Source organism: Rhinoderma darwinii, chromosome 8, assembly GCF_050947455.1.
Source record: "Rhinoderma darwinii isolate aRhiDar2 chromosome 8, aRhiDar2.hap1, whole genome shotgun sequence".
Classification (NCBI taxonomy): Eukaryota; Metazoa; Chordata; class Amphibia; order Anura; family Rhinodermatidae; genus Rhinoderma; species Rhinoderma darwinii.
Window position 1 is genome coordinate 18057598 of NC_134694.1, and position 22857 is coordinate 18080454.

The 22857-nt window shown below is 42.4% G+C and overlaps 1 protein-coding gene across 6 annotated transcripts in view; it reads left to right on the plus strand.

Annotated features, from left to right (window-relative positions):
* NIBAN2 (niban apoptosis regulator 2) overlaps positions 1-22857 on the plus strand; it is a 67369-nt gene that overhangs the window by 36318 nt on the left and 8194 nt on the right. For all 6 annotated transcript variants that reach the window (XM_075835380.1, XM_075835381.1, XM_075835376.1 and 3 more), the window contains exons 3-9: positions 13804-13934; positions 14345-14473; positions 14551-14656; positions 16608-16772; positions 18801-18916; positions 19022-19126; positions 22547-22709. In XM_075835380.1, the coding sequence (XP_075691495.1) occupies positions 13804-13934; positions 14345-14473; positions 14551-14656; positions 16608-16772; positions 18801-18916; positions 19022-19126; positions 22547-22709 (915 nt within the window). The remainder of the gene's footprint in view (positions 1-13803; positions 13935-14344; positions 14474-14550; positions 14657-16607; positions 16773-18800; positions 18917-19021; positions 19127-22546; positions 22710-22857) is intronic.

Sequence of the window (22857 nt, forward strand, 5' to 3'; positions counted from 1 at the left end):
CCATGCTATCCTCTATCTAGTCTCACACTTGTGTATTGTCAATGTGTGTTGGTTTCTGATCTTAAACAGTGAATCCATTTATAATAAAACCCACAAAATAAATGATTGCAAAAGAACATCAGATAATGATGATGCGAGGCACTCTCAGTACTATAAGAGAACGTAAAATATGTGCATGGGTGTCTGTCCTAAATATACATTTTACATCACAACTGGTAATATGTACTTCTACAGATTTTATTACTACCGCTATTACTGCAGCTTCTATTATCACTGCCGGTACTGATACTACAGCTGTGATCACTACTGCTGCTACTACTATTACTATAGCTTCTATTATCACTGCCGGTACTGTTACTACAGCTGTGATCACTACTGGTACTACTACTACTATTACTACTGCTTCTATTATCACTGCCAGTACTGTTACTACAGCTGTGATCACTACTGCTGCTACTACTATTACTATAGCTTCTATTATCACTGCCGGTACTGATACTACAGCTGTGATCTCTACTGGTACTACTATTACTGCAGCTTCTATTATCACTGCCGTTACTGATACTACAGTTGTGATCGCTACTGGTACTACTATTACTGCAGCTTCTATTATCACTGCCGGTACTGTTACTACAGCTGTGATCTCTACTGGTACTACTATTGCAGCTTCTATTATCCCTGCCAGTACTGTTACTACAGCTGTGATCACTACTGGTACTACTATTACTGCAGCTTCTATTATCACTGCCAGTACTGTTACTACAGCTGTGATCACTACTGGTACTACTATTACTACTGCTTCTATTATCACTGCCAGTACTGTTACTACAGCTGTGATCACTACTGCTGCTACTACTATTACTATAGCTTCTATTATCACTGCCGGTACTGATACTACAGCTGTGATCTCTACTGGTACTACTATTACTGCAGCTTCTATTATCACTGCCGGTACTGATACTACAGTTGTGATCGCTACTGGTACTACTATTACTGCAGCTTCTATTATCACTGCCGGTACTGATACTGCAGCTGTGATCACTACTGGTACTACTACTGCAGCTTCTATTATTACTGCCGGTACTGATACTACAGCTGTGATCTCTACTGGTACTACTATTACTGCAGCTTCTATTATCACTGCCGGTACTGATACTACAGTTGTGATCGCTACTGGTACTACTATTACTGCAGCTTCTATTATCCCTGCCAGTACTGATACTGGAGCTGTGATCACTACTGGTACTACTACTATTACTATAGCTTCTATTATCACTGCCGGTACTGATACTACAGTTGTGATTGCTACTGGTACTACTACTACTATTACTATAGCTTCTATTATCACTGCCGGTACTGATACTACAGCTGTGATCTCTACTGGTACTACTATTACTGCAGCTTCTATTATCACTGCCGGTACTGATACTACAGTTGTGATCGCTACTGGTACTACTATTACTGCAGCTTCTATTATCACTGCCGGTACTGTTACTACAGCTGTGATCTCTACTGGTACTACTATTGCAGCTTCTATTATCCCTGCCAGTACTGTTACTACAGTTGTGATCACTACTGGTACTACTATTACTGCAGCTTCTATTATCACTGCCGGTACTGTTACTACAGCTGTGATCTCTACTGGTACTACTATTGCAGCTTCTATTATCCCTGCCAGTACTGTTACTACAGCTGTGATCACTACTGGTACTACTATTACTGCAGCTTCTATTATCACTGCCAGTACTGTTACTACAGCTGTGATCACTACTGCTGCTACTACTATTACTGCAGCTTCTATTATCACTGCCGGTACTGATACTGCAGCTGTGATCACTACTGGTACTACTACTGCAGCTTCTATTATCACTGCCAGTACTGTTACTACAGCTGTGATCACTACTGCTGCTACTACTATTACTATAGCTTCTATTATCACTGCCGGTACTGTTACTACAGCTGTGATCACTACTGGTACTACTATTACTACTGCTTCTATTATCACTGCCAGTACTGTTACTACAGCTGTGATCACTACTGGTACTACTACTATTACTATAGCTTCTATTATCACTGCCGGTACTGATACTACAGTTGTGATCTCTACTGGTACTACTACTATTACTGCAGCTTCTATTATCACTGCCGGTACTGATACTACAGTTGTGATCGCTACTGGTACTACTATTACTGCAGCTTCTATTATCCCTGCCAGTACTGATACTGCAGCTGTGATCACTACTGGTACTACTACTATTACTATAGCTTCTATTATCACTGCCAGTACTGATACTACAGTTGTGATTGCTACTGGTACTACTACTATTACTATAGCTTCTATTATCACTGCCGGTACTGATACTACAGTTGTGATTGCTACTGGTACTACTACTATTACTATAGCTTCTATTATCACTGCCGGTACTGATACTACAGCTGTGATCTCTACTGGTACTACTATTACTGCAGCTTCTATTATCACTGCCGGTACTGATACTACAGTTGTGATCGCTACTGGTACTACTATTACTGCAGCTTCTATTATCACTGCCGGTACTGTTACTACAGCTGTGATCTCTACTGGTACTACTATTGCAGCTTCTATTATCCCTGCCAGTACTGTTACTACAGTTGTGATCACTACTGGTACTACTATTACTGCAGCTTCTATTATCACTGCCGATACTGTTACTACAGCTTTGATCTCTACTGGTACTACTATAGCTTCTATTATCACTGCCAGTACTGATACTGCAGCTGTGATCTCTACTGGTACTACTACTACTGCAGCTTCTATTATCACTGTTTGTACTTTTATTACTGCTGCAGCTGGCCAAAGATATGAAGATTATTTGGCTGATATGACCATTAACAAGCTGTAGGACTCATAATCTCCATCTATGAGGATACAGCAACTTTCTCTGACTGATATTCATATAGCGGAGGTCCATGGCGATTTGATTTTCCACAATGTGATTATTATGCTTTGAGAACACGGACGCATGGAACAGCGAGTACACAGTAAATTTTATGCAGCCCCAGTAAGTTAACATTACGCTTGATCACGTGTAATGTCACACTGTAATCTACAACCAACACAAGGTGGAATACTTGCGATGCGTTAAATTGCCGTGGAGCCTGGGCCTAAAAGTTATTCTTGTTCTCCGCCCCATTCAAGTGAATAGAGCCATACCGTTCTGTGAGGGGTAAAAGAGGCCCAAGCTACATGGACACATAACACAAACACATCTTCTAGAAATGAAATGATGCACTAAGGTGGAGTACGCCAATCTGCAATCTTGAGGACAGATAATGACGTTTTACCAGACGAATTTGACCACTGGCAACTTTATCAGCATCAATAGAAATCTCAGGCCTGAATGTTTTGTGTAGTCCGTCTACTCTTATGCGAGAAGATTTTTATAGCTGCATTTTGTGTTGAGGTATTTAGTGATTCTAGGAAATATATGGAAATGTCGGCTCACCCTCCTAGGTGCACGAATAAAACCGCGATCTCCACGCTGTAGAAACAACAATCCAGAAGGAAAAGGTTCAGCACTCCTTGTGGAACATGAAAAAATCCTCTTTATTGGTTAAAATAGATAGCCAGCGGAAGACTGAACAGCAAACAGTGGACAAGAAACATAAAACATACGTTCCCTCTGACGCGTTTCTAGCTCTCAAGAGCCATTACTCATAGATTTAGTGATTCTAGAAATGAAAGCTTGTGGTTAAGCTGCAGGTGTAACCAATATGGGAACCCCCTCCCCATCCCCCGCCTGCTTAAGGGAGCCCCATATTGCTTTCATGAAAGAGTGTGTGTTTTTTTGTCTTCTTTTAAATTCACGTTCCTCTTTTAGACTGAGAAATTGTGGTGAAAAACGCGTTTGACCGTGACGTGAAAACCCAGTCTCTCACAATGAAAATGTAAATGACAGTTGGCCGAACCCACGGAGTTTGGTGAGAACGGACGATTATCTGATCTTTATGGGGGTGTCCTGACTCTACCCCAATGGCAATTGTCGGGGAGAGAAGGATCGGGCATTTTATTTCAATATGCCTGTAAGCTGCTGGCAGAAGAGCCTGGAGGGGACAGAAAGGGTCTGACAGCGGCTATTTCCATCTGCCAATTGAAAACACATGTACGTGCTCAGTGTGTATGTGGTAGTCGGCAGGAATAGCTGTCGACCGAACACTCTATCTCCTAACTAATCTAATAGGCGCTTTGCTGCTGATAACTACCGTGTGATTTATTTTCAAAAACGTTTATTTGCAAAGTTATGAGCATTTTTATAAATATGCTAATTTGGCTATACTTGCCAAATGGGAGGTAACAATTTATTTTTCTCTGGGCGGTGTTATGTTTTCTGTAAGACGCTGTCCAATCTGTTTACAGCTTCTCCCCCTTCCCTGCCCAGCAACACAGTGTGATCATATAGTATACAGCTTCCATTCCCCACTGTGTTTTTAACTGGTGATATCTCCAGTTGTTTTGCAGCTAGAACTGCGATACAGGTGCCACGTAAAAGATTAGAATCTCCTCTTTCATATGCCGGAGATATGGCTGTTTGAAGTGCTTCCCCCCCCCCCCCCCCCTCAAGCCTCAGTCTCTCACACTGTGTGAAGCAGCTTTATGCTGATAGGACAGCGTCAGAGGCTGTGAGGAAGCTCCACCCTCAGGAGTATCACTGGTGTTGACACCCACTTGTCTAGTGTAGCCTCATTTGCATATTTAGAAAAATGCTAAACTTTTAAAAAACTTTATGGGACACAATTTTCACTAGTATTATCAGTGTGGCAGCGCCTATTAGATTAGCTAGAAGATTGGGCATTATTAAACTAGTGGCAGAGCCTCTTTAACATACCTGGTGCCCTCCTTTTCAATGTTGCTGCCACAGCTAGTCCCATTCCTAATCTCCTTATCATATAAGTACAACACCCTATGCACTGTGTGTTTTGGTAGTATAATAGGAGGAAATTCCAGCAGGTGTTAGTAGGATGGGTATTCGTGATTTAATTTCAACTTCTTTTGCTTATTTCTTCTGTGTTTTAAGGTGGATTTTACTTGTGGTTTCCCAAAATAGATGAGAACAGCGTTTATAAAAAGCACACACCATCTCCTCCTTCTAACGTTTAATCTTGACGTAACCACAGAAGGTAAACATCCGAGAATCCTTCTTACATTGCATTTTATTTTCAAATTTAAGAAGGGAATCTCGGATGAAGACGGGTGTTTACCATTTTAGTTATTCTTTATGGGATAATTGTACCTATAATTGTAGTATCTAGCCAAAGAGTACTTTTTAGACTCTCTGTATGCTGAATATGTTTTGGTACATTTATTAATGAACATTTATATGGTCGGTGCATTTTCTTGGCAAGAAGACCCAGAAAAATGGTTTATGCTGGCTCTTCTTGCTCTCGTGGACACCAGCATAGACTGGCCTGCCAGTCTTCAGAAGTTTTTAGTGTCCTAGGGAATTCTCCTGGGAAGATTCCTATTCCCATCACTGCACTCAAGAATTGTTGGCAAGTATTCAATTCATTTATTTTTTGCTGCAGGTGGCTGTAGAGGTGTGTGTTTTTTGGCTGATCTATCCAGTGAGTAGGGGTTGGCGCAGTGATCCGTGCATCTACGACAAAAAAACAGCAAACCAATCCCTTCTGACCAAATCTATAAAATCAAATCTATTTTTGCATCAGTGAAAGTGCATACATACACTATGTACTAGATATTCAGGCCCTGTAGCTGTTATGGGACTGCTCTGGTTGGTCCCTTTTACCATGGGCAGTAGGATGTATAATGCAGCGCTTCTATCCACTGGCACTGCAGAACTTGGAAAACAGGGGAGGATAGACCTATAGAATGCACGGTCCTTCCAGTGGGTGAAGCTACATGGCCCCATGTGTAAACAGCGCGATCTCCAGATTTGAGGCTGTGCAGTGTAGGGGAGATGCTGTATGACCCAGCATCATACAGACCACACAAACACCGCCCACAGAGAGAGCAGCGTTACCGCCCCTTTGGCTAGTATTAAGTCATTAGCATATTTAGAAAAAAAGACTATAACTTTTAAAATAATAATAGGTTTTTGGATAAAATTTGCACTGGAATTATCAGCGGCACAGCGCCTATTAGATTAGTTAGGAGACTGGCCATTAATAAACTAGTGACAGATCCTCTTTAATGGTGAGGTTTCTTTATAGGTAATCCATACAATCTCCTAATCCTTGTAATTTCTTAGCCGTGTTCATTGAAGTTGAATATATTAGAACTTTTATGGAAAATCACACAAAATATAAGAGCTCGAACACTAAGTAGTTATTAAAAACTCCTGATAGCACACCTCAGAACCAACTAAAAAAAACACCTTTGATTTGCCAACCGCATACTATTTTTCCAGCGCCGCGCCACACAAACGGACTTTGTTGATTGTCTGACTGTGGGACTGCTGGTAAATGATCGATCGCTGGTGCAGTTACTGAACAATGACGGGTCTTGTTGTTGGCTATGAGACAATTATTTTTGGATATTTTTAACTGCCCAAGTCTATTTGTATTTAGTCTTTATGTGTCATGATGGCAGGGCGGGGAGTCTTTTAACATGTTGCAACTTCCAAAATACTTGGAATGTTTTTGTATTCCATTAGCAACCTCACTGGGTTATTAGTAAAGAGGTCAGCCAAAAGAAGCAAAATTTGCAAAAAATAGATCTCCAACAATGTGCAGAAAGGTCTACAAAGGTTTATCCTTCATCCTTCATCCTTCATGGTGATATGTCTTCCGGAGTCCCCAAAGAGTAAGGGCCTGTTCACATCAGCGTTGGCTTTCCGTTCTGGGGTTCTGTCGGAGGTTTCCGTCGGGTGAACACCACAACAGAAAGTCAAACTGAAGCCAGATCGTCCGTTTCCGTCACCATTGATATCAATGGTGTTCTACCTCATGTACACACGTATGCCAACTTATTCTAAAAAGTTACCAGAAAAGTTAGGGAAGCTTCAATAAAAGTGTGGGGGTAGTGTACTTGTGCTGGACGTATGGGAGACCAGGTGCTTTACGACTGTCACGCAGGTCGAAGAGGCAAAACTGTTTAACCTTTAATAATTAGAATTGTTCGTGTAAGTGACCGCAAAAGTGCATCAATGTAGGAGAACCGTTTTTATGTAGCTGTGAGGTATGGACATCCACTTTACTGCCTGCCGAATGTACTTAAAGCAGACCGGTCACCTCTCCTGACATGTCTGTGTTAGTAAATAATTGTATTCTACATGAAATAACAATTCTGAAGCATCTTAGAACTCTATGTTGTGCCGTTCCTCTGTTATGCCTAAAAGAAATTTATGAATAAATTGACTACTGGGTGTTATCAGTTGGGGGCGTGTCCCTACAAAAACTGACAGTCCAATCCGTGCTGACCGGGTGAGACTTGTAGGGACACGCCCCTTTGACAAGGGGAATGGTAACATCCAGTTGTCAATTTATTCATACATTTCTAGGAGGAATAAAAGAGGGATGGCACAACACAGAGTTCTAAGAAAATATGTTCCAGAATTGTTGTTTCATGGGGAATACAAGTATATCATTGGTGACAGGCCGTCTTTAAAGTTCCTTTGAGGTTGCTGAGGCCTTCATTTTGTTGTAGCAATCTGTCGTCCGTATGTAATAATGCTAAGGCCATGTCAGGATGATTTTCTGGATTTTATTAGATTCCGTCTTCTGCTGTATCCATGTGTGGGTGTTCCTTCAAAACCATCATCTCTTCTTTCTATACAATTAGAATCGATGCAGTTTTCGTGAAGAGGAACTGATGGTGTCTCATATGGTTGGTTTATATATGTTCTGGTCTTCCGATGTTGTCAAATGGTTTAATTTTTGGGTGCCCAAACTGGCATCAGCTAAATTGTATACCAAATGCACTGTGCCATGAGATGCCTGGTACAAGCACCAGGGAAGTTGCCGAACTGTTTACTTGAGGTGCAATGTTTACTGCTACCAGTCATTGTAATAATGGAGACCCCCCCCCCCCCATCTCCCTTACCTATAAAATGACCAGCGTGCAAATGTGTATCGTGTTTAGCAGGGAACTGGTATAACACTGAATAAATCTCTTCTATTCTATGAAACGTCATTATTCAGAGCACATGACCAGATCAATGCTGTTTTGTAGACTCTGTAATGTCCTCACACCACTGTGGTGTGAGGCACATTATACCTCGGCCCTTGATACCGGACTGATTCTGCATGAACTAATACTTGGTACCAGCTACATTTGTGTCCATAGAATGGCCTCCTATGACCGAAGGCAACAGGTGCAATGAAGCAAGAAAAATGTCCTGAATTAATTGGATTATTTGCATTTTACTATATGGAGTCCTGGTACATTGCTCCTGAACATATTATTTATAGCAGTCATAGGATTTCAGAGTGGGGAGGTGGTTTTGCAAAGTATATGATTTGTTATACTATAAACCTGATACTTTGTAACCACTGACTTGATACATTTTGAGTTGCAAAATCTAAACAACCTTTTACCCCTACATTGTACTGAAGACCGGCCAGTCCTGTTCACACGTCCCATGTAGAATTCGGATTCGTTGTTGGACTAGATCAGGGTTGGGGAACCTTTTTTCTGCTGGAGGCCGTTTGGATATTTATAACCTCATTCGCCGGCCATACAAAATTATCAACTTAAAAATTATCCTGCTGTATTTGGTCAAACATTTAATTAACTCGCCCCTATCGTGACGGCTGGATCTGCTTCTCTTCGGTGAGGCGTGCGATGTTAGTCTGTATTGATGATGTTACTTCTGCGTCGGTCAGTCTGGAGCGCAGTCGACTATTTACAATAGTAAGATTTGAAAAGAGTCGCTCGCTGCAGTAAATTGTTCCGACTTACTTAAAGGGGTTTTCCCATCAGGGACATTTATGACCTATCCAGAGAACATGTCATAAATGTCACCTCTGGGGCCCGCACCTATCTCTAGAACGGGGCCCCCGAAACCCCTGTCTACCGCTCTGTGTTCCGGCTGATTTCCGACCATGAAGAAGAAAACAGCGTAACTCGCTGAGCTATGCAGTTTCCGTAACTCCCATAGTAGTGAATGCAGTTACGGAAGCAGCGTAGCATGCAGGTTATGCTGTTTCCGTAACTACCATTCAGCTCTATGGGACTTACGGAAACCGCGTAGCTCAGCGAGCTACGCTGCTTTCTTATTCATGGTCTGAAATCACAAGCTTCAGCCACAACACAAAGAAATAGAACGGGGTTTAGGGGGCCTGTTCTAGAGAGAGATCTGGGACCCGCACCTATCTGACATTTAGGACACATCCTGTGGATATATCATAAATGTCCTTGATGGGAAAACCCCTTTGTCACCTCACCTCAATTCCTGCGTTTAGGACAGGTCCTATGTCTACACTACAACTAAACTTCTACATTTAGGCCTCAGCTTAGTTTCTCAATTTTAGGTCCGGAGCAGCAGGAGGGCAGATGGAGCCAAGTTTTGTCATTCACTACTAGTGAATGAGGATGCAGCGGTCTGAGTGAGCACGCACCAACCTCAGACCGCTGCCGCCATACTTGGCTCCATCCGCCCCCCTCCTGCTCCTAAATGTGAGTGAGTAGGGCGGACCGAGCCAAGTAGCGAATGAAATTTTTTTGCTTAATGTTTTTTTCAGACGTTTTTGTAAAAATTGCAACAAAAATTTATTTTATAAATACACCAAAATGATGATCATTACTGATCTGTCAGATCGTTTAAAGGGGTTGTATGGTTTAGAAAACCCATTTTCAAATGCCTAAATGGGACATAAAGGGTTAGAGGTTGGTTCATCAAGACAACCCCCTTATAATGTGGTGACAGAGCCTCTTTAAAAGTGCCCCATATTGTACATGATGTGATCGGCGCTGTAATGTAGATTACAGCAGTGTTTTTTATTTAGAAAAACGATAATTCTTGACTGAGTTATGACCTATTTTAGATTTATGCTAATGAGTTTCTCAATGGACAACTGGGCGTGTTTTACTATATGACCAAGTGGGCGTTGTACAGAGAAGTGTATGACGCTGACCAATCGGCGACCAATCGGCGTCATACACTTCTCGCCATTCATTTACACAGCACATAGCGATATAGCTTTGTTGAATCCGCTCAGAATTTATTCTGGGATAGCGGTCTGCTTTCTTTTCTTGCTCTGGAGGAGCCAGCAAGTCCTTATATTACACAGACCGTCCATGTAATGCTTCATTTCCCCACTGGTGGTGTTGCAGGGAAATTGAACACTTGTGCAGGACAACCTATCACCAGGGGGCCCTTTCTACAAAGGGGACAATCTATTTGCCAAGCCTTGTTGATAAGCTGACCATACGGTGTATCACAAAGTAGTGTTTTCCCACAATTGCATGTATCCCCTCTGCTAAATTAGAGCTACATAGAAATGAATGGAGTGCTGGCCGAGCATGTCCACCAGTGCTCCATTCTCATGAAACACTTCGGGGGACTTCCGACACCCCATTCTCCTCGTCGCTGGGGGTCCCAGCGGTCGGAACCCCAGCGATCACACATATATGTCCCCTATACTGTGGACAGGGGATAGATGTGTTTTGTGGGACAACCCCTTTAAGAAACTTTTACAGGTTTTATTTGGTGGGTACAAGTGCACCCACTCTTTCAGCTATGATTCCTATCACAAAGACCTGTTCCTCTACATTTTAATAAGGCTATTCTAAGGCTGGGTTCACACGACCTATTTTCAGGCGTAAAAGAGGCGTATTATGCCTCGATTTACGCCTTAAAATACGGCTCCAATACGTTGGCAAACATCTGCTCATTCGTTTCAATGGGTTTGCCGACGTACTGTGCAGACAACCTGTCATTTTACACGTCGCTGTCAAAAGACGGCGCGTAAAATAACCGCCTCGTCAAAGAAGTGTAGGACACTTCTTTGGCCGTAATTTGAGCCATTTTTCATTGATTCCAATGAAGAACAGCTCCAAATTACAGCCGTAATTGACGCCTCGCAAAAGGCGAGTACGAGCAATTACGTTTGAAATGACGGAGCTGTTTTCTCCTGAAAACCGCTCCGTAATTTCAGAAGTAATTGCAGTTATCGTGTGCACATACCCTTGGAGTAAACATTTTTATCGCCATTTGTGAATTGAAAGTTCTTCTTTGTGTGTATTCTGCTTTTTAGATATATATCACACAAATCCTTTAGTCTTATTCGCACTACTAATATTGCGGCTGTAAGTTGCACCAATGTTATGGGTATTTTTTGTAAAGAAATGGTGTAGGAAATATTCTTAGAAATGCTTCTATTAAAAAGTGCGTTGCAACAGCAAATGTTTTCCCATAAAAACAAACAAACTGCTGTCCCTAAAAAAAAAAAAAAAAAAAAAAAGTGTGGTTCTCTATAATAGTGTCAGTGGGGTTTTATAAAATCCTACTCTCTAACATATGTAATCTCTGAAACCAAATCCCATCCTCAAGGTGTGAACAGAGCTTTACAGTTTATCTCTTGGTTTCGCAGTCTTGACACCATTTTTATAGTATCCGTCATGTAAGCTATAGATATTACAGAGTCAAGCACATGGCGAACAAGTATCGTGAGCAGTCATGCAATATAGCGGGTGTGACTATGGTAAATGGAAGGTAGGTCCTAATTCTAGCTGGAATGAATGTGGTAATGACCATGTAACCATAGAATGAGGTATTGTTAATGCAGCGTTCTATGTCCAAGCACGCAGAACAAGAGGTGGTTACAATGCAATCTGCAACACAAAGGACTTCATGGTCATAGTCGGAACGGGCGGTCCCGCAGGAAGGTTAGAAGGTTACACTTCTTTGACCTTTTAACTGGAAAAAGGGATGCCGATACTGACAGGTGGTGCCCCCCCCCCCTATTGCAGAGGGCACCATAGGGGCAGATATGTCACCCCAGCACTATGCTGTCAATGCAAAGCCATTAGAATTAGAGCAGTCCTGTCGCATGTTATGAGTCGCACATTGACAGGCAGCTTACATGTAACGCCCTCACTGATCTAAGATCATTCTGTGCGCCACATAAAGGCATCACTCTTTCCAATCTTCAACTGCCCATTTCATATTCCAAAGGCATCAAGATTTAGATTCACCCTTGGTTGGGAGTAGGTAGTTGTGGCACATGATGCACTTTAGCCATATTGTACTTCATAGGAACCTGTCAGCAGGTCCAAACTGCCCTATCCATGACTGTATCTTTCTGTATATGGAGGGACCTGTCAATCAAGCTGAGCCAGCGGAAACCTCTCCCTGAGCCTGGCACTTATTAAAACTATGGGGGAGATTTATTAAAACTGGTACAAAAGAGGAGTGGAGTAGTTACCCATGGCAACTAATCTGTTTTTTGCTTTCCTTTTTAAGGACCTCTGCAAAATGAATGGTGGAATCTGATTGGTTGCTATGGGCGATCTCCAGTTCTAATACATTTCCCCTTATATTTTCACTAAAAACCCTTCAAAATAAAAGATAGTTCGGTGTAGTTAGCGCGGGACCCGCTATTGGTCTTCATCGGGTGAATGAGGCTTTTGGCTACATTCGGAAAAATCCCTGGTGCATATGCCGAATGTGTTCTCATGGCGTGATTTAAACATAGCCTTACCTGCCCCTTTAAGGGCCACTCCATGTATATAATTGTTTGTTAAAGGAACACTCTGGTCAAAGCTTATATACCGTTCTGCCTCGTGCAGGGTCTGAGGGGGCAATACATGTGTGTGCACAAACAAACCCACTAAAGAACAAGTCCCTATGTCATGCACCCTCTGCCAGGTCCTGCGCTAGGCATAAAACAGTATCATTTCTGCCCATAGGTTTTCTTTTTAGTAGTTCTGTACTGCCCTTTTACACAGCCTGACATGGGCGGTTATGAGGAACGAGCATTCATATGAACGCTTGTTTGCCCGATATTTGGCCCATGTAAATGAACCTTTTAAAAGTGAAGTTGAGATCTGAACCCAGGGAGCAATGTAAACGCTCTGTCCATGGAGTGGATGTATAAGCAAACCGCCAGCTACCTGTGCTATGCAAGTGATCACATATGTTTAAGTGGAATGTGTGAACCTGGCCTAAATGTTAGAGAGGGGTGAGAGGCGGCTTTCTATCATTCAGACGGCGCACTGAGGAGGAGCTCACTAATCCCCTATTTTCTTGTAAATACCATGGCTGCTTGTCTTCCAGTCCTGTCAGGGTAATACATGTGTGACTGATCATCAGCATATTTGTCAGATGTATTGTCCAGTTTAATCCGCAATGACACACACCGTGTCCGGGGATGACGCCTGTACATGTTCTTTGTGTGATACATGGACAGCGTGATCTCACACATTGCCTACGTCAGTCAGCTGCAGTCCGGATTATATTTTTGCTTATATTAGTCAAAAGCTAATCCTAACTGAGCTGTTCTTCTCGGACATCTACGCTAAGCCCTAGATCCCTTGTATTCTTTTTGGATCTGATGACTGTCTCCGTGTCACTTCGGCGCTGGCTGTACGTCTGGGCACATACCCGGGACACCCCCAACTACTGTCCAGTATTGCAGTCTTTATAGTGCGAATAAAACGAGCTCAGTCTGTAACTAATGTGTGAAGTGTAATGCACAAAAACCACAATATGCCAGAACTCGTTTCCTTAAAGAATTCCCATCATGCAGACAATTGCATAAATCTATATAGAAATGTGTATATGAATGGTTATGTGCGTATGCAATGTGCTGTCGTACCAGAGTACGGTCATATATTCAGGTTCTGTCCCGTTTCTTTTCATACAGACCGAACTGGAAAATTGCTGGCTGAATTTGGGAAGTTATACGAGGAGCAATATGGAGTTGCCTTGTTTAATAGTGTCCGGTATGAGATTGAAGGAAATGGAGGCCCGCAGACGCAACTACTTCATCGAAAGGTAGGAATGGAGACCATCAATGACTATAATATTGTGAAATGCAAAAACTTATATTATTGGCTTTTGCAAGGTTAAAAAAAAATATAGATTTATCAAGAAGCCACCATCTTGTCCGGTCTACCGTCATACCTTGTTGATGGAAAAACCTGTAGGTCGTTGTACAAGGTCAGGTTTACATTTGACGTTATAACTTTTGCTATTTGACCTTGTTTCCCTATTGGTGTATTATTTATATAATGCAAGTTAAAACCTGTTTGAGATGAAGATCTTCTAGAGGGGGGATTCTCTCAAAAATGAGGCCAAAATACAAGTATACAGTATATAAGGGAATTGAAAGTCGGTCACTGAAAGGTCCAGATCTGTAGTGGTCTGTGTGTTTTTTAATTATTTTTTTTTCTTCCTCCATTTAGGTCCCATTGAAAGACAGGGTGATCTTTTCGGGGAACCTATTCCAGTACCTGGAGGATACAAAGAAGTGGAGGAACCGTTTCTGCCTCGTTCCTCACCACTATGGACCAGTGCTTTATGAGAACAAAATAGTAAGTGTTGTCCAATGTCCTCCTCAACAACCTACAGCCGGGCCCAGCAACTGTAAGAACTTTATTTATCGTCCTAGGCTTATGAGCGTGGCCTGCAACCCCGAGCTGGCATCAACTGCGCAGGGTACAGAGTCCTCACCTCCCTGGATCAGTACACTGAAATGCTTAATAACACAATCCCAGGTATGTATTGCGTGAAATAGTCTCATACTTGCCTGTGTCTGGTCAGATTCTGTCGTTTTCAGTGTGCCGATCACTTATGTACCACGGCCTGCCCCATTTCAGTCGTGGTCTTCGCTTACTTTTGCTGAATCTTATACTTGGTGTTCGTGTATATATCATGGTATAGAGTATAGACACTGCAATATTTTGGCTTGATAGACGACATGGAAGCTCTTACAGATATTGGATCCTCACGCTCCAATGCAGATGGAGTTCTGAAATGTGGAAATGGCCCACACAATGACAGCGGCAATGAGACCGATCACTATTCAGAAGTGAGGAGGAGGAAAGGAAGACACAGCGTTTTCGTACTCCTTTATGATAAAACCACAAGGGCTGCAAGGACACAAACACCGTATCCCAAAAAAAGGCACGACAGCAGTTTCACGTCACATGACGCTTCATCTCGGTGCCTCAGATGACATTTACAGCGATCACATGGCCGCAACAAAGTTTCACGTGTGATAAATAAAACACCACACATACACAGAACAATATGAAAAGCAGAAACATTTACATAGAAACAAGGCAGTAAAGGATATTCATCATACAAGTAACTAATGCCAACATAGTATTCCAATCGATTATTTAACTCCATAGGGCCCAGTGCATCGAACCGTGCAATGCATAAGTGATCGTAACTATTGAAATACTATGTTATTAGTTACTTGTATGATGAGTATCCTTTACTGCCTTGTTTCTATGTAAATGTTTCTGCTTTTCATATTGTTCTGTGTATGTGTGGTGTTTTATTTATCACACGTGAAACTTTGTTGCGGTCATGTGATCACTGTAAATGTCATGTGAGGCACCGAGATGAAGCGTCATGTGACGTGAAACTGCTGTCGTGCCTTTTTTTTTGGGAGTACTGTGTTTGTGTCCTTGCAGCCCTTGTGGTTTTATCATAAAGGAGTACGAAAATAACGTGAAAATCTGGATCTGGTGAGTGCCGTGTCTCCTTTCTTCCTCCTTGCTTATGAAGATTGCATTACTCTATATGTTCATGTGACACTGAGCACCACCGCTTGATATCTTCCAAAAAGCTTTTTTACTCTAGTGTGGCTAACGCTTATTTTTACTGCACCTGGTGCAGGTGCTGATCGATCCCTTCATTTCAACAGACCTATCACTATGTATGGCTGGTTTACCACACAATGTTCATATAGTGCCTGGTTATTCTATGTGTAATGAGGTTATAAAGTCATTAAAGGAGTGAATAGGAGGGCAGTAGGTTAAAGAGGCTCTGCCACTCGTTTAGTAATGCCCTCTCTCCTAGCTAATCTAATAGGCGCTATCACACTGATAATACTAGTGAAAATTGTACCCCAATATGTTTATTATTTATGTTATGAGCTTTTTTTGAAAATATGTAAATGAGGCTATACCAGGCAAGTGGGAGGTCAACACCAGCGATTCTCCTGAGGTGGAGCCTCCTCACAGCCTCTGACGCTGTCCTATCAGCATGAAGCTGCTTCACACAGTATGAGAGACTCAGGCTGGAGGGGGAGCACTTCAAACAGCCATATCTCCGGCTGTGGATCGCAGTTCTAGCTGTTACACAACCGGAGATATCGCCAGTTGAATACACAGTTGGGAATGGAAGCTGTATACTATATGATCACACTGTGTTGCTGGGCAGGGAAGGGGGGAGAAGCTGTATGCTGATTGGACAGCGTCACATTACTCCGCCCAGAGTGAAAAGAAAGAGTCACCTCCTATTTGGCTATTGGAGCCACATTTACATATTTAGAAAAATGCGCAAAACTTTGCAAACAATAAATATTTTTTTAAACAGATTACACTGTAGTTATCCGCAGCAAAGCGCCTATTAGATTAGTTGGGAAATGGTGAATTGATAAACTAGTGACAGAGTCTCTTTAACTTGATTTCCACTTTCTTCTGTTATCTGCAGGTGCAAAAGTGAAGGCAGGCAGCGCACAGATGAAATGTGCAACACCCTTCCCTGTCATACTGTGGCACCCATACAGCCGTCACTATCACTTCTGTTTTATGACTGAGCGTGAGCAACAGCGATGGAGTGCCGTGTTCCAGGACTGCGTACGTCATTGCAATAATGGTAAGCATGCAACCGGAAATAGTTAATAAGAAGCAGCAAATACCGCTACCGTGGTCACGTTATATCCGTGTAATAAGGCAGTGGTCTAATATTGGCTGTCCTGTCACTAGAGAGGGTTCAGATCGTGCGCTATAAATGTTTTGTGAGTATAAATGACAATTCAAATGGATTTTTATTTTCCAAATTCACTGACATGTCGACCTTCTTGTGATGCACAGACATATCATTTAGTTATCCCAGTAGATCGCACTGGTAGGGGTACGTGAGTTGGGACTTTAGTGTCTTTTAATCTGATCACAAAAAGCAATTGATTTCAGTGATGTGATGGCTGCGTACACACTACAAGACCCCGTTTATAACCGCTGCTGTTCGGACCCAATGGAGCCAGCATCTTACATTAATACAGGGCATTGGTGGAGAATTTCAGGTCTCGGCCTCCTATCAGTTGAAGTTTCTTTTCATACTTACTCCATGAACCGTACTTTATCTAGGCTGACGTCCTTTTACTATAATCTTTCGTCTCCCGCTTGCTCTGCCGTGTCCTCCACAGTCGCTGACCCCGCTGTATACCTGAATACACACAATTACACTTCTATAGTGCACACCTGCAGCTCACACCTGTAGCAGCCTTTCCTCTGTAGGCTAGAAGGAGATAGTTTGGCGATACCGAAGAGCATGACACACACAGGACATTAATGCCGTATTTAAAAAAAAAGATATTTTTAATATAAATATTGATCTGTTTTCCCCAACGTCGCCTGAGAGAGCCCATTGACTTTAAATGGTTTCATCAGGTTTTCGTCATGGTGTCCGTGGTTTTACCGGACACAAACCGTGCAGCATGCTCTATGCGTTGCTATTTTGTCCGGCAAAAAACGGCAGAATCTGCGACGAAGCCTCAGACGTAGATGTGAACAGAACCTCATGGGGTATTATATTATTGTGAGGAAAATGCTAGAATAAGGGGATTTGCACAATCTATTGTCTGGCCTTCCTCTCATAATACCATTGTTTGTATTGTAAGAGGATTTTCAATGTCTAAGGGCAAAGCCTTTTGGGGAGAACTGTAGGTAATGAAGGGACATGGCCATAAATTATTTTAAACAAGTAGTTAACAAAAAATAATCCAGTGCTGACCCTTCTCACACAACCGTTTACGTGCTGCATTGTTTGGAAGTCTTGTAGTTTTCTAATGGGCTTTGGATTCCAACCTTACACGTATGTGGTTTGAGTTCATCAATCACAATTCTGTCCAAGCCACTTCACATCTCCTGTAGGTCAGCAGCTCGGACCAACCACCTACCCAGTTTTTCAAGCTGTTCCAAATAAAACATCTTGCTCAAGTTACAGTACGATGGCTGCAGTCCTTTTATCTGTAACTTGGAGATCTCCGAAAATATGCAAGAAAAACTACAGTATCCTATTCGAGAAGACCGGTCCGCTCTTCTGATATTTTTGTTTTCGTAAATACATGTATTCCCTAATTCTGGAGTCTTTGTTTGTACTATCCCTCTGTTATTCCTCCTGGAAATGTATGAATAAATTGACAATTGGGTGTTCTCATTCCCCTATACAGTCAGTCAGCACTGATTGGACAATGTCAGACTGTGTCGGGACTCTTTCTGATGATTTTTTTTCCGCAGTGTGTGGATGAGATTTGTTAAAATCTCATCGACTCTGCTGATACTGTAATACGCTGCGGATATTCCACAGTAAAATCTGCGGTTACGCTGCGCGTGTCCCTACTCTTACGCTGTGCAGTACTGATAGTCAGACACATCCTATTGACAAGGGCAATGGTAATGTCCATTCATAAATTTCCAGGAGGAATAACAGATGAATTGCAGAATGCAGGTTACCAAGAACAGGTAATCCACCATTATTATTTTATAGGGAACATAAGTATTTACTAAAACAGACATGGCCAGAGAACCGACCGGTTTTTGTTTTTTTAAGTTTAACAATTGTACATAAAAGGGTTGTCTGGTTTTAAGTAACGTTTAACAAATGATCTGTCTTACCGGTCAGGTATCCCTGAAGAAGCGCGAGTGGAATCAGCAGCTTTTACAGACTCTGTTCGGCTCTATAGGCAAGCTCGAGATGAGTATGGGACCTGGGACATGCTGTGTGGTAACCAAGTACAGGTAAGTGGCTACTGAATATATAATCCAATACAAAATCCGGGTCTCTAATCCATTGTTAAACCTGCTGATAAGATTTACCCATAGTATGTTTTTGCCTTTGTGCAGGTCCTCAGCAATCTAGTGATGGAGGACCTTATTCCTGACTTGAAAAACATAATTGGCCCCAAACTGAGGGGTAAACCCCAGGAACGGCAGAGGACGTGGTTGTTGGTGAGTCGCAGAATCCATTCCTGTGAAATAAATGTCATGAACGTAATAAAAACCTGAACTGCAGAAAGAAAGTTGTAGGAAATAATAAAGCCTTGCTCCTCGACAGCGACGTCCTAGATCTAGTTTCATCAGTATGACGTACCTTCTATGTTTATTTCTCTTCTTCCACCACCCCAGTCGTGTATTTTGTAGGCATGTTACTTCAGGCTGTTTATCGACCATGTGACGACTTGTCCGTGTGACCACCAAATGAGTACACGGATCGAAACTTCTGATACTGTGTGTCGCTCAGAAATATCACACGTTTTCTGAAAGTTTAGTTAGGGTATGTACACACAGCGTTTTTCGGGCCGTAAACGCTCCAAAAAAGGCTGAAAATACGGGGTGCTGAACGCCTCCAAACGTCTGCCCATTGATTTCAATGGCAAAAACAGTGTTTCGTCCCCACGGGGCGGTTTTTACGCGCCGTTTTTTACAGCCGTTTTTTGTTAAGCGTGTGAACATAGCCTTACTCTTCAGGCTTTTCAGGAACTAGTTAATGTTCTGATATTTGATAGGGCCTTTGTTCTAGTTTTTACTGTACGATAGATTTCCTCTGTGAAAGTCAATTGGAGGAAACTGCAGGGAAATTTCTGGGAATCTCTTGCAGTCAAAGATGTGAGATCGGGGATTGCAACTTGTAATGTCACATTTCATATAAGGTCACTAATCCTAAAATATAGTTTGTAACAAAAAAAAAAAAATGGCGCTCCAAAATTGTATTAGAACAATATTTATAGATTAACAAATGAACAGCCCACAAGGTGGTATAATAATATAGTTCACCCGTACAATGTTTCCGAGGAAGACATGGAGGACAATATACAATAGCCAAGCTAATCTTGAAGGGCATGTCCACCTATAACCACTATTTTAGATATATAGATATAATCTGCATAAAAGGTCAAGTGAGATTTGTAATTGCATTGCTTATATTTTACTGAATTAGAGTTACAGCCTGTATTCACAATTCTGCTGGTCGTCATTGGAAACTGTCCACAAGTTTATGGTCAGACACTCCCCTAACCGCTTATAATTGCTATAATGCAGTGGGACTGTGTTTTTCTCCTACATCAGATTAATATATAAGTACTTGGTGTACGGATGACACTTTCCAGAATGCAAATCACCAGATTAAAGGCCTGTGCAGACATTGAAAAAAGCAAAGCATGCTGGGTGGCCTAAGCCTGCAGAATTGTGGATGCAGCTCTGGAGTATAATACAAGCTGTAACAAATAAGTAATATCATGTATTTACAAAGTAACTTACAATGAAACTACATAATGTTATGTGTAAAATGATGTTCAAAGCTTTAAATGGGTTTTTAAACCCGGCGATATAAAGGAGAGGATTACTAAACCCGGCGATATAAAGGAGAGGATTAATAAACCCGGCGATATAAAGGAGAGGATTACTAAACCCGGCGATATAATGGAGAGGATTACTAAACCCGGCGATATAATGGAGAGGATTACTAAACCCGGCAATATAAAGGAGAGGATCACTAAACCCGGCGATATAAAGGAGAGGATTACTAAACCCGGCGATATAAAGGAGAGGATTACTAAACCCGGCGATCTAAAGGAGAGGATCACTAAACCCGGCGATCTAAAGGAGAGGATCACTAAACCCGGCGATCTAAAGGAGAGGATCACTAAACCCGGCGATCTAAAGGAGAGGATCACTAAACCCGGCGATCTAAAGGAGAGGATCACTAAACCCGGCGATCTAAAGGAGAGGATCACTAAACCCGGCGATCTAAAGGAGAGGATCACTAAACCCGGCGATCTAAAGGAGAGGATCACTAAACCCGGCGATCTAAAGGAGAGGATCACTAAACCCGGCGATCTAAAGGAGAGGATCACTAAACCCGGCGATCTAAAGGAGAGGATCACTAAACCCGGCGATCTAAAGGAGAGGATCACTAAACCCGGCGATCTAAAGGAGAGGATCACTAAACCCGGCGATCTAAAGGAGAGGATCACTAAACCCGGCGATCTAAAGGAGAGGATCACTAAACCCGGCGATCTAAAGGAGAGGATCACTAAACCCGGCGATCTAAAGGAGAGGATCACTAAACCCGGCGATCTAAAGGAGAGGATCACTAAACCCGGCGATCTAAAGGAGAGGATCACTAAACCCGGCGATCTAAAGGAGAGGATCACTAAACCCGGCGATCTAAAGGAGAGGATCACTAAACCCGGCGATCTAAAGGAGAGGATCACTAAACCCGGCGATCTAAAGGAGAGGATCACTAAACCCGGCGATATAAAGCAGAGGATCACTAAACCCGGCGATATAAAGCAGAGGACTCGTGGGACTTGTCATTAGCACACGCAGAGATTTATTAGTTTACCCGGTTACTGGAGTGGATGTGGTTTGCACATACTGGCAACCAACTATAAAAATGTCACAAGACGGATCTTCTGAGATTACAAGATACTGATATAAGGAATGTTACTAGGGATGTGATCTTGGTCATAGACTTTTTATATGTTAGAAGATTTTATGTTATTTTTGTCCCTGTAATGTAGCATGGCATTGACAAGTCAGTTGCGAATAACGTTTGAGGCTGTCACTTGATTTCCGGAGACTTCTCCCTTCTCTCTGGGTATTTGCCAGTTATTATCTCTAACCGAAGTGCTCAGTGAGATAAGTGGAGAGAAAATACTTCACAAACAGAGTGGTAGACTTTGAGATGCGAAAACCCCATTAAACCTAAAGTGATGGCATATCGTATGATTAGTGGTGGTCCGAGGACCACGCAGATCCTGAGAATAAAGGTGTACTCCCAGCCACCCGCTGTGCAGGGGGCTCTAGCACAGTGGCCATTACTTTATGAGATGGGAACGCCCAGTAGAGTGTCGCTGGCAGTCACAGGAGGTTCTACCACGCTGGAGGGGAAGGGTGCCCGCCTCTGATCCACTTGCGCTGCTACATGAAAGCGGTCTGTGGTATATTTCAAAGTGACAACCAATATGGCTGCACTTCCCGTCATTAACTTTGCAAATTAGCTGCTCCAACAACACAGAAAAATACAACCAACTATATACTGTAAATAACTAGACATGGCTCTAACTTCCACTAGATCACCAAATGAACTATGACGGCGGCCCAGCTTGCCGGCCCATTGCTGTGGCTGCTGTACGTCTACCACCCGGCAACTTCAGGGAAATATTTATTAAATTGGGGTTTTCTTTAGTCTTTGTTTCCTCTGAGATAAGCCGGCTCCACGTTTTGTCTGGCTGTGCTTCACCCTCTTGTCTGCTTGGACATAAGCAAGCAAGCTGAACGCGCAAGTTTATCAAAACACGTCTATAGAAAGCTAAAGGCCGGCCTGGAAGAAGATGATCTGTTCCTTAAACAATTTCTGTTTCATAGATTTCCGATACAGTGTACCGGATGGTGCATGAGCAGACGCGACAGTTTTACGAAGGACTGGAAAAAAGATGCAGTGGCCGGAGAGCAGAGATGGAGAGTCAGATCCGAACGGACATGGACCAGATCATCGCCTGCAAGGAGCACGTGTCAAACAAGATTCGCGGTAAAGAAGTCATTGATTATTTATATATATATATATATATATATATCAATCTATATCTGCTTTTATAATTCTGCTGGTTGCCTTGGATACAGTCAGCAGTTTAGCGCCATCTTATTGTCAGACATGTGACCTTAGTGCTAAGAGTAGA